The following is a 12,962-nucleotide window of genomic DNA, read 5'->3' on the forward strand; positions in this document are numbered from 1 at the left end:
ATCGTGGGAGCCCAGCTAAGCTGGCTGGCATGAAGGTGTGGCGGGGTGTGTATCATTTGGCTGCCTCGGGAGCCCTGGCAGGCCTTCAGAGAGAACCCAAGGATCTCCCATGTGTACATGCCACAGTGACATTTTCTTGCCAACTGACGGTGGTCATCCTTGATGCAGTTGCCCTGGGACAGCGCTTTCATGCTGGTTTTGATTGGAAGCTTGGACGGTGCTGTGATATCGCTGTTGCTTTTGACTAGGCTTCAAAGCCTCCGTTAGTGCAGCATGGTAGAAGCCACCTGTTTCGTGCCAGCTCATGGGCACAAGTGACACCTTCTGCTTCCATCCCGGGCATGCTCGGATTACCAGCCAGACCTTGACAAATTCTCCTTGGGACTAGGAGCCAGCAGGAGCCCCCATTTCTCCTCCCTTTTAACATTGGGCTCTCCCCTCCAAGTTCTGCCCCTTTCAGGAATTTTGCTGGAAGCTGTGTTCTTAGAGGACAGATTCATGAAGGCTGTTTTTCCCATGCTGTGTGTTTGCGGAAAAATGTAGTAAATCGGGCCCTCTAATGAGCTGTTGCTTCAACAATTGCTGTGACTCCTAGTCGTTATTCCCCCAACCTCATCCCCACCAATCACTCTCTCTCTCAATATCTCCAGCTATATCCCCAATAGTCGCAGCCTTTCCATCAATCCTCCACCCTGCCAGCCAGTGACCCTCCAAGGTAAATCGGCCATCCTCGCCCCTAGTGACCTTCAGCCAGCCCCTTCCCCAAACCTTGCTGGCTGCCGTGGCTTTCTTTCGGTTGGGCACGGCACGGCTTCCCGTGTGGCTCAAAGTTTGAGAGCTGCGTGGGCGCCCGGCAGAAGAGGAGAACTTCTCCTGGAGCACGCTACGACAGGAAAATCCCAGGCACCACGGTGTAACTTCTAGTCGCCATGGAGATCTAGCCCCTGGGGTTTGTCGAGCCCTGGTTTAAGGGGCTGTGGGTTTTAATGATCCTGCTTTGCTTTTTGCTGCTCTTGTAGTGTCCTTCCTCAGTGGCTTTATCAGTATGATGTGTCCTGATGTATTCTGAGATCAGAGTTAACGCCTTTATATTGTGGGTATTTGGTCCTCTCCAGCGCCCAGTTTGTGCTGTGCTGTTCCCTTGCAGAAAGGCATGTATGCCGCATGCATGCAGTCCTGTATGTGCTGCTGGAGAAGGCCCCCCCAGTACTGGAGAAAAGTGGGGAGCATTTCTGTTTAGTGTTTCATGGGTAACACAGATTTCTCAGAACAGTCACTTCTGTCTTGTCACCCTGCCTTTTTCTGTATTGGGACTGGATGTGCTGCCAGTGGGGCCTTATCGCTCTGGACCTGTTCTCAGTCTCGGAGCCATGCTGAAACATAAAAAGACTATACGGCCCATCCACTCCTCCTCCTGTTCAGCTTTGTAGTCCTTTCCCATCCATCAGAAATCCTCTGCTTTTGTCCCAGTTCTCTTGAATTGTGATGTGTTCCATGTGTCCACCACTCTGTCTATATAGAAATATTGCCATACATTTCTCCTGAGTTTGCCCCGTTTCACCCTCATTCCATGCCCCTTTGTTCAAGAACCTTTCTTCTGCTGAAAGAGGCCTGCTTCCTGTGCAATTTATTCCTTGCTCTTTATTTTGGAGGATGCAGTGAGTCTGTGGATTCTCAGAGCAGTGGGTAAAATGCAGGGCTTTGCAGCACTGGAGGTGCCACTTTCCCGTGCGCTCAGGCAGATGTGTTTTTCTGTTCCCCGAAAAGATTCCGCTTTGGGAAGAAATGTGAGCAAGGTTTTGCTTTGTGAGCTGGGCTGTCGCCAAACTCAGTTCAATCCAAAGAACCTCCGTGGCCTTGCAGTTTCTTCCAGTAGTGTGCAAGTTACAGACTTGCAGGAGGATGAATACCGTGAGTATTGAAGCAGAAAGATGTTCATAAAGAGGAGAACCCAGCATATTCTCCACCTGAGCTCTCTAGTGCTGCGTTGTTGACATAGTATCGGGCCTCTCCCAGTTGCTAACCGGTTGTTTAGCATCTGACAGATGTTGGGCATCCTGGAATGTGAGGCGCAGGACAGAAAGCAAGGACCTGCCTTGGCTTGATTTGCTGTCAGATTCTTTCACAAAGGGTCTGCATAGCTCTCCACCCGGATCCCTGCTGCCACGGAACTGGCACTCCCGCAATGCCAGAACTGTTCTGGGATCCCAAGCCAAGCTGGCGATATTCGTTCACCTGTAAGGGTCGGAGCATGCTTCTTGGAGTAGAACTTCTTTCTCTCCGTGCAGACATCCAGAGAAGAGACCCCCGGGGAGGCCTCTGTACAGTCATAGTCTATGTTACAGCATCTGTTTTATCATGTAGCTTTGTGAACATCGCTTGCTAATGCAGATTTCTGCAGCCACCAGTCATGGGCAAGGCGGCATTTGCAATGCCTGAAGACAGTACAATACAGCTGTGCCGTAGCCAGTCTGAAACAGCTGAACCTCGAGTGTGGACTTCCTTTCGACTGCTGCCACGAAATCGGTCTGATATGAGCAGTCGCTTAACAAAGCGGAGGGCAAACCCCCTGGCATGCGTTGCTGCTCAGCAAGCTCACAGCTGTCTTCCGCCTTGCAGCTCCTTCCGCTGGCTTCGCTCAGGATTAATATCTGCCCGTCCGCAGTGCAGCTGTCTGGAGCTGGGAGGTATTTACCCAAATGCGCGCAAAGTCTCGTGCGTGTTGAAAGGGTCGGTCGATTCTAGACCTGCTGGGGCCCCTGGCAGAAGATGCCCAAAGTGCCGGGGATGCTGGCGATTCCAGAGAGCGGCAGCCGCAGGATGTGGTAATCTGATAGCTATACAGTAATATATATTTTTTCAGGTGGGGCGGGGGTGGTGTTCGGACTTGGCGGGTTCCTCCTGCTCCTTTTGGGCTTTCAGCTCATTCTGAACCAGAGTTGGGATTTGGCCTCATGAGCCTTCATTTGCAGGCATCCGGGGATTTGTCCCATTTTTTAAAAAAATGTATCCATTTATATGCTCCACCAGGAGGCTCAATAAAAGCACAAATAATTTACAAAACATAAAAGGCAATTAGAAGATGGAGACATAACAAACGGTCCACTATAAAGCATTTACATTAGACACAACATAAAATTCAATATAATCATTAAAAGCGTTATGTAAGTTCAGAGCAGATCATCTTTCTCTGGGCTATTACAGACATTTGAAGAAGAGACCCGGGGAGGCCCTTGCACAAGATCCGTTTTTATCTTGTAGCGTTACGAGGAGGGCCTTCGAATGTGTCATGCTTTTTGCATTAGCCTGCAGGCAGGGACCCCCTGCAAGGTGCTTTCCAGAACCCTGCATTCATGGGCCCTGAATCCAGCCACCAGGTGTCACCGCTGTGTGACTATCTTGCCCCACCCCCGGGGGCGCTGTGAGTGCAGCTCCTGCAGACTCTCCAGGTCCCTCCTGCACAACGATGCATAGCGCTGCTTCTAAGCCATCAGCTCGGCCCCTGATAATCCAATTACTACCTCATCACAGAAGTCAAGTGCAGAGTTACCCTGGAAGATGAACCCTCTCTGGTGTCGACATGGTGATGCATATCAATAATAACTGTGTTCATCTTTATCTTGGTGGGTCTTTTAGTGATTCACTGAATAACTTTTCAGTTAACTCGGCATATTCAGGACTGTTAATGTCAGCTCTGGCACTGCCCATGCAAGACCTCGGGCAAACTGACTCTCCCTTTGCTGTACCCTGATTTGTGGCCGAAGGATCTGAGCCCGGTCCCGCAGACGTGGACTTGCTTCTGCAGCGCGGTGTGTTGCTTGCTGGGTGACAGACTGTACGCCATAGATAGAGCGAGCATTTCTCCAGCTCCACTCTGTCTAACTCCAGGTGTCTGCGCTGATGCGTGAGGGGAGAGGCCTGACTGGAATTTCAGAGCAGGCCTCACTCTCTCTCCAAGGGACGTTTTTCAGCCTTCATACCTGAACCCCCTCCTGTCACCAGTCTTTAAAGGAATTTTCTGTAGCAATGATCAGGCAGGTCACAGTGGGTCTTTACCCTGCACCTGACAGGGTTCAGTAAAGAAGCAAAAGAAGCTTTCTTCAGCAGATGAGAAGGCCAAGGACAAGGGGGGGCCATCCTAGGAAGCTAGAGGGAGAAGGGAATATGAGAAAATATTCGCTGTGAGGGTGGTGGACACCCAGAAGAGATTTTAGCGGAGGCTACAGGAACAAAAAACAGTGGCAGAACCTGAGCGTGCTTGAGAGAGAGAGAGACACAGAGGGACCTTGGTGGCTTGGTGAGGGAGGGAGGGAACTGAAGGGAGGGCATAGGGCAGTGGCGGTATGATAGGGAGGGAAAAATGGACAGACTGCATAGACCCAAGTAGGATGCCTCCAAAAATAGGCATCTGAAATGTGGCGCTGAGGGGAGCAGCACAGTGTGGGCCAGCTCCGTGCACCTTGGGGACTTTGAAGAATTGGGTGTGCATACGTTCACTTGCCTGCGTGCTGGTGCCGCATCCTACTTGCAGCGTCTGTGGCGACTTTCAAAATCCAGAGCTATGAATAGGAGGCGGGCAGGCCGCCACGGAGATGGCAAGTGCACATGTGCTGGAAGTGTCTGCAGTGCCCGCAATCTTCTCATTAGAGGGAGGGGGGGGATTACCTAGGGCGGGGAGATGGAGGGGCTGTGCTGAGGGAAGGCACCTGGTGGTGGTGATGATGATGAAGAGGGACTGAGAAGGGGAAATAAAGATGAGGAGGCAGGGGAGGGAGAGACTGAAAGGTGAAGATGGAAGAATGGTTCACTGTGAGGGTGGGATGGAAGGATGAGAGCCAGAGGCAGGAGGTTGAGAGCTTAAATGCAGTTGAGAGCTGAAGGACTTGCTGGCTGAGATGAGTGAGAAATGTTGGCGAGAAATGGGGAAAGAAGGAAGAACATAAGGAAAGAGATAATGGAGAGAAAAACCAGGAAAAGGATTCAGAAAACAGACTGCAAACCTTGAGGCCAGTGTACAAAAGTGCACCGTGGCCTGTGTGTGATATTTTGCTGTCGTAAATTATACGCTAATGAGCCCAATACGAAAATAGCGTGCATCGTTTTTTCTATGGATTTTGGTTGCAAAAACTGTTGTGAAGTGCAGCTAAATGTATTTTTGCAAAATCGGGTTGAGCTTGCTATTAAAACTCGCACAAGGGACCAGTCTGGTGCAGTGGCTCAGGTTGGTAAGTGTTGTGTGCTGCCCTGCAGAAGGTCCTCTATTCAACCCCCTCCCCCCACCCCGGTCAGCTGGGGCTGGGGCTGCTGAGGATGGAGTCGTGGTCTCTGGTCAAAGGTGACACCTGGTGGTCAGATTCAGGACCTGTGACTGAAGGAGCTCTGCTTCACTGCATTGACCAGCTTAGATATGCCTGATGGGAGGGATATTAAACAGGAGGAGAATGCCCAGGCAGTGGCAAATAAGGCTGAGCTGGAAGTACAAAGGAGCAGGAGGAAACTGCTTAAAAAAAACAAAACCACATAAAAGCTTGCAAGAGAAAAATGACATGTGCCACAGTAGTTATTTGTGTGTGTGTGGGGGAGGGAACAGCTTTCTACACTTAACGGCCAATAGCACGTGCTCTTTCATCGAATGTCTAAGCATTTTTAGCTCAAGAAGTCGACTTTCTGAGTTTGGCCTGCTTGAGTACATTGGCCCCCAGGTGATGAAAAAAAAAACCCTCTCCAACATCAAAGGTAGAAAAAATGTTTTCTGTATGGTAATTCGAATGCATGACACTTGACAGTATTAATTAAACGTACATTTTCTGCACAAGTTGTAATTGTTTAAAATGTTATAGTAGTAACTGGCAGGTGCCCAGCTCTGTAACTGGAATGAGACATTTTTTTGATACTCTCAACTGGTGATTAGAAAATCTTTCTGGCAATCCAGTATTTTGAAATAGGTACAGCTTTCCCCAAGTGCTCCTTGGCTGTACTTCAGCGCCCCTGGCGTTTCTCAGCCTCTCCACGTGTGGGCAGGCGTGCACCCTCGTGACATTCGGTGTTGGTTTGGGTAGAGTTGGAGTTCTGCTTCACAGGTTGTCTTCCGATGTGACAGGAGGTATTTGTTTCATGAGGGGAGAGGTGTGAGAAAAGTGTTTTAAAACAAGATTTTGGTGATTCTGCTGGTTTACCTCTCTGGCCTGGTAGGGAGAGATACCATGCCAGCCTTACCCATTTCTGTTCTGGCCTATTGCTGTGCTGGACGTAGGGCTTGCCCCCTCACTGGAGGCTGGCCCTGAGGGAAATGACCAAGAGAGTCTGCAAATTGATGGCACCGGTCATGCCAAGCGGGCCTGGATCCGAGCCTGCCCACACATCTCTCTCTTCCCTAACCCTTTTTTTTTCCTTCTTCTTCTTCATTTCACTAAGATGATTGCATGTCTTGGCTCAGATCCTCTCTGAGCTCTAGCAGATGGACAGTGGGAGCCGCCAAAATTTAGACCCCATGGGGTTCCAAATTCTTGCTTAATTGAGGGGGAAAAACATGTCAGCGCTTTCAGTCCCAAGGATAACGATTTAACTCTTTCCCAGGAGTGCCTTGGTTAGCAGTGGTAACATGTTGGCGCATTCTGTGCCTGGCCGCAGTGAGTGGGCATTATGGATGACCATCTGGGCACAGGCAGGGTATCAGATGGCGGACAGTCTGCAGTGGGCACCTTTTTATAGAAGGTAGTGTATGCGTACCAGGCACACAGATTTCATTAGGGAACCAGCCAGCAGGCGAGTGGTTAAGTGAGTCGGCGTGAAAGAGGTTTCTGTTAAAATATTCTCGTCTGCGTCTGTAGTGTGATGCTACGTGATTGGCATTTTATTTATGTAAAAACCCCACACAGATGTATCCTCCCATTTGGCAGCATAAACAAAACTTTCACAATATCCTTTTTTTTTTTTAATCATTTTTATTTACATTTCAAATTGAAATAAGTATTTACGTTTTTAGAAGAAAACCCCTCCTGCTTCGCCACATGCACCATTGTGACGCTGCTGTGTGGTTTGTCATCAAAGTAGCAGCAGAATCCTGAGTCAGAATATAAGCCCTGGTGTACCTGAGGGGTTCTTAACCTGGGCGTAAAAAACATGAAGGAACTCCTGTGGCTGTCCCATATGTCCCTTGTAAAATAAGCCGTGTATGAATCTCACTTGTCCACTTGAACAGGATGTACCTTTCTGGCTTTCCATCAGATCAGTGCTTCTCAAGTTTAACCCTCTAGACTAGTGGTTCCTAAACCTGTCTTGGGGCATCCCCAACCAGTCAGGTTTTCAGGATATCCGCAATGAATATACACAAGAGAAAATGTGCTTGCTGTGGAGGTAGTGTATGCAAATTTATCTCATGCATATTCATTGCGGATATCCTGAAAACCTGACTGGCTAGGGGGGTCCCACAGGAGAGGTTTGCGAACCACTGCTCTAGACTCAAAAACCAGGTCTGTTTTTCAGGCTGCTCTCTTTATGTCCAATTAGAAATGGATTTACCTGACTTTCAGGAAAAAGTTGAAGACATGGCTTTTTCCTTGAGAAATTTAATTAATCAGGTTAGATATGCTGCTCATTAATTCAAGGTTACACTGGCAAATTATTGTAGGTCGTCTGTCTAGTTCTATTTGTATTAGATTAAGAGTTTTTATTGTATACTGAATCCGGGCAATCTATTTTCGTTCAGGGAGGTGGTTAAAAAGTGTTTTGAATAATACATTTGCATACAGTGGAGACAGAGCAGGCAAATATCCCTCATGCATATTCATTTTGGATATCCTGAAAACCCGACTTGGCCATGATCCTGAGGACTGGGTTTGAGAACCACTGCACTAGATTTTGCCTTAATGTGGGGAAAGGAATTCTGATCTGAGTGCCACACACCGGCCCTGCTTTCAGGATAATTTACACAATATACATGAAATGTGCTTGCCTTCACTGCCTCCACTGCATGCTGATGCATCTCATGCATATTCTTTGTGGATATCCTGCCTACCTGATTGACTGGCAGCATTTGAGGACCAGAGTTGCCTACCCCTGCCTTAAGGACAGGACTTGATTCAGCTCTGGCCCTGGATGATACCTCACAAGCAATCCTAGTGTAAGGATCCTGTAAAGTGACCGCGCTGGGCTATGCTGGGCCCTTATGCATGATACGGTTCCTGCCGGTGCTGCATGCCTGGGGGATGTGTCCCTTCATGGGAAGTCTTGATTAAAATACAAATACGGAAACTGAGCACCTTCTCTTACTGCCATTCTGGTTCTAATACTTTTATACAGTGTGCGAATCGCTGTGTAAGGTCACAAAGATGTCAGCACAGGGATAGAATGAATTGGTATGAATCATGCAAATAACAGTTTGTATGAGTTCCCTTGCCCCCAAGAGCTTACAACAAGTGTGTAAAATCAGCACAGAAAATTCTGCTATTTTCTGCAAATTCATTGCGTTGTTTTTTTTTTTGCCTTTTTTGTTTCTTTGAATTCATTGGAATAATTCTGTGACTGACTCTTTTCCCCTCTTTTCTACAGCCTTTGCAAATCGATGACAACTTCTGTGGTCTGGATTTCAATCAGCCGCTGGGTGGCATGGTTACCATTGAGGGGACACCCCTCTTCCTGGACAAGGAGGACGGCATGACCTCTGTGGCTGCCTACGACTATAGGGGTCACACGGTGATCTTTGCTGGGACCAGGAGTGGGAAAATCAAAAAGGTAAGAGATGCCAGTGTCCTATGTGGGTATCTTGCCAAGCAGCACAGAAAGTAAGGCGGACTGGGATTCACCTTTCACAGCCAGCGGCCACGGTTTATTGCGCTGATTGTAGTCTGAGTCACTTCCCCCCAGAATGGGAATAGTTACAGAATTTCCATGCTTCACAAATCATGCTACATTGAATCCCGCGATTCAAAATGGGGATAGCCAAGAGCGAAGTACATCGCTATCCTGACCCTTCTGACTCTTGGGCCCGCTCTGCACAGTCTTGTATAGCAGATAGTGTGGCATAAACCCCATGCCAGGTAATGATACTCTTAGCGAAGTGGAGGCAGGGAGCTCCTGCTCGCTGGCACAGAAGAAGCAGCTGCAGTTTTAATGCATTACCGAATGCCAGCGAGATGGAGACACTAGAGAGAGAATGGGAGAGGGGGGGGCCCACATCTGTGCTGCCCCCTCCTTTCAGCTGAGTGCAGGCATTCTTTGGGCGGGGCGGAGGGCTCTGGTGTAGATGATCCAGGTCCAGTGGTTCACAGAACGGTAAAACTTCTCCTTGGCTTTTTCAGAAAGGCTTTGGCAAAACAGTGCCCTAGGGGTTCCTGCCTCTCCCAGGTCAATGGTTTGCCCCATTGCTTGCCTGGAGTTGGAATTCTGGTTTTCCCCAACACAAACGGGGACTACAGCTCCAGGCATGCAGCGGGGCAAACCCAGCACTGGATCAGCCTCTCCTGGTTGACCTGGCTACCCTTCCTGTGACGGACTTGTGAAGTGCCTCCTATACAGCCTTTGGATTTTGGTCACTTACCCCTCCTTTGTGGCAGGGGGGGCGGGGACAGTGCTTTGCCATTTGATAGATTTCTTCTGTGATGTCAGCGCACGTGGCTGTTTACAGGAGGCGGTGGGAGGTGCCGGGATTCCTGCTATAACACATGATGGGAACGGATTGCCGGTGACTGCTTGGCTGTTTTTAAATTTGTGTCTGGTAGAGGACAGACTGAAATGCAAAGTTTTTTTTTTTGTTCTTCTAATTTTATCCTGTGCTCTCCCCCCTCCTCTTTTTCGTTTTTCTGTAACTTGTAGTAGACTGTTGTAAGAGGCTACAAAAGTAGAATGCGTGAAGCAGGTTCTGTTTAAGGTGGATTAATGCAGATCATCAAACCTGTGGTTGAAGAAAAGGCACCTGGTGCAGTGAGGCTGCGTTTATTTTTCTCTCCGTAGCTGCACTGCATCGGGCTTCAATCGTTCCAGGGACTATTTCCCGCCGGTTAGCCAGTCACGGCCGGAGTTCTGACATGATGGCAGAGGCTTACGATTTCAGTTGCATTGCTAAAAATAAAATCATGGCTGTTTTTTTTGAGTTGGCAGGCCTTGGGTTCTGTTGTAATCTGAGTAAACTGAGATAATGGAAGTTTGCAGATTTGTCCTCCAGGACAAAGGATTTTGGAGGAGTTTGGAATGAGGGCGTGGCCTCCCTTTGAAACTTTATCTGGTGCAATTTTACCTGACTTTGCTGCAGATAACCGGTTTCAAGGCAGACATCTTCCCCTCTGAAGCTTCGGTATCTGGCTTTCCTGCTGCTGGTTTGCACCTGGGCCGGTTTCTCAATGGTGGGGGTTGGATTTCCAGCTCAGCCAAACCCTATTTTGGTAATTATAGGGGCTTTTTTATGTTGGAGCTTAGAAGTTCCATCGCTATGTGCTCAGATGTGCGAGCACAGGGCTCCAGCGGTGCTCACAGAGGACTTGCATGTTTTTTTCTTTTCTGGTTAATCAGTAAACAGGCCCACTGCCCCAGGAATCTGTTTACATTTTTAGAGTCCGTTGAAAACCTGAAGCAAGGCAGGACAAAATGTGTGAACAGTGTCTGTGCAATGCTCTTCCTAAGAGAACTGCAGCCTAAGAAAACATGTTTGTAGTGGTTTTTGAGCATCTGGGGCACTTCTTCAGAATGCATCAGTGACTGGCCTGGGGGTTGTGGGAGAAGGAGGCATTGTGGCCTTGAAGGAAAAAAAAAGAGAAATGCTTAATTCTTGAGAGTTCTGACATGGAAAAAAAGCTGTAGGATGGTTTTGGGCTGGTATGAAGTCATGTCTCCCTCTGGGAAGGACATGCATACTGGGTTTTTAGAGGCTCCAGCCTGATGCAGGACAGCCATGCCCAAGCGTGACTGCACCCTCGACCTGCCTCTTCCACACACAAGCTTTCTAACTCTCCACAAAATAAATGATACTGGTGTGTAGAAGTTTTTTTGTTTGTTTGTTTGTTAGTTTTGTTTTTAGAGTGACAGAAATTGCCCACCCCTGATCTAGCAAGCAGTGTGTAAACCAAACCCAGCCTGAAGACAGATTTGTTCTGGCCCCCCTCCTCCTCAGTTTGCCCCATTAGACCCAGCCCGCTGGCACCTTCGATGTCACAAACAATGGCCTGAGCATTGCAGGCCTTTGGTTACTTCAACCTGGATGTCTGCGGCCGGAGGTGATGTCCCCCTCAGAGGGAGCAGCAGCACCCAGCTGTAGAGGCCCGTGCCACTGTTGGCGAAGAGAAGAGGCCTGTCTCTTCCGTTCACCCGGCGGTGCAGAAGTTGCATTCTGTAGTCTCTCAGGCCTTGAACAGTGTTAAAAGCTCGTGAGGGCAGCACATTCTCTACGCTGATCTTGTGATGCATGAGATCAGCGTGGAAGAAGTGCTACAACCGCGATTTTTCAATACTGCGTGGCCTGCAGAGGAGGAGCAGCAGCAGAGCGGCTTTGATGGATTGGCTCCTCCCTTGCACGCGGCGATGGTGACCATAGCATCGGAGAAGCAAGAGAGGCTGCGGTGTGTATGTGTGTGAGAGAATGAATGGGATGCCTGCCTGGGGGGTGTCCGTGTGTGAGTGAGAGGGGGGGGGGGTCTGTGTGTGAGTGAGAGAGAATGTATAGGAGCTTACCTGGGGTGTATAAGGAAACCAGTGAGAGTGAGTACATGTTTCTGTCTGTGTGTGTGAGAGCCAGAATGAGGTTTGTATATATATATATATGAGGGAGCATTATATGTATGGGTGAGGGAGAGCATGTGCTGCTTCTCTGCCTGTTAATCCCTGACAATCTCAGGGCAACTGGGATTCAAAAGTTCCCAGGTAGGGAGAGCAGGGAATTTTAAAAAATCTTTATTAGTTTTAATTATTGGGTATTCTTATTGGGTCTGTTTTAAAATATTTTATGAGTGTTTAGAACATTTTCATGAATTTTTAACTATTTGATGTTCTATTTGTTAATTGTGTTGCAGTCGTCTTTTTATTGGCATGGGTGCTGTTCATGGAGTTTTAAGATGGACCCTCTCTCCCCCTGCTCACAAAGGGGAACGCCGACCCTCGGCTCCAATAAGCATCAGTAAATGTGACCCTGTACATTTTTGTGTTTATCGTATGTAGAATTATTCAGTGCAAAGAGGTTTGGTTAGGAGGGGACTGTTAATTTGGCTGACTGGTAAGTCTCATGAGACTAGCAGGAGCATGTAGAGAGTTGCGTGGCATTGGCCATCGGTCAGCACTTTGAGAGGAGAAACTGCCTGGGGTAACCTCTTGGGGTGGGGGATCCAAGGCTGGAGGCAGGGTGCACCTGTGGCTAGGTGGGGGGTTATGGCCAGAGACTGGCTGGGGAAAGGGTCTGAGGCTGAACTGGCCGGGGGAGGGATTCAGAGTTGGTGGCTTGTTGGCTAGCTGGGAGGGGGCGGTGCTCTGTCAAGCAGGACTTGGGAATGGCTGACTAGCCATCTATTTCCTGTTGTTCATACCTTTTTTAGTCTACAAAGTTCATCCACAATATTAACCAGGTATGCTAAAGAAAGCTAGTACTCACTCACACAGATCTCTCTCTCTTTCTCTCTCCTGCTTGCAATTCCAGATTCTCTATTCTCCCATTTGCCTTTTTTCAACTCTACACTGCTCTGCCCTCCCCAGTTCCAGACCTCTCTTGGTTTTGTCTTCATCCCTGGTCCCCTTGTGGTGTCAGTAGGAAAGCGAGAAGGACTCTGATGCAGACAAGGGGGGAGGTTGCTGTGCACAGGGGAATGAGAGGAAGTAAGCTTTCCAGTTTGTACTGCATGCAGAGTCTGGCTTAAGGTTCCCATTTTAGTTTTTGTCTCTACAGTTGTAATTTCTGGTCAATTATTTTGCATTTGGTGAAGGTCTGTCTGTGTTCTGCAAGTGTGACCAAGCTGTAGCAGTCTTATTTATTGTGTTTTTTCCCA

At 48.5% G+C, this 12,962-nt stretch overlaps 1 protein-coding gene across 7 annotated transcripts in view; it reads left to right on the top strand.

Moving 5' to 3' along the window:
- The window catches only part of PLXNA1 (plexin A1), a 644,822-nt gene that overhangs the window by 105,993 nt on the left and 525,867 nt on the right, over positions 1-12,962 (top strand). For all 7 annotated transcript variants that reach the window (XM_029601328.1, XM_029601329.1, XM_029601330.1 and 4 more), the window contains exon 3: positions 8,551-8,733. In XM_029601328.1, the coding sequence (XP_029457188.1) occupies positions 8,551-8,733 (183 nt within the window). The remainder of the gene's footprint in view (positions 1-8,550; positions 8,734-12,962) is intronic.

The sequence above is a fragment of the Rhinatrema bivittatum genome, chromosome 4 (assembly GCF_901001135.1).
Source record: "Rhinatrema bivittatum chromosome 4, aRhiBiv1.1, whole genome shotgun sequence".
Classification (NCBI taxonomy): Eukaryota; Metazoa; Chordata; class Amphibia; order Gymnophiona; family Rhinatrematidae; genus Rhinatrema; species Rhinatrema bivittatum.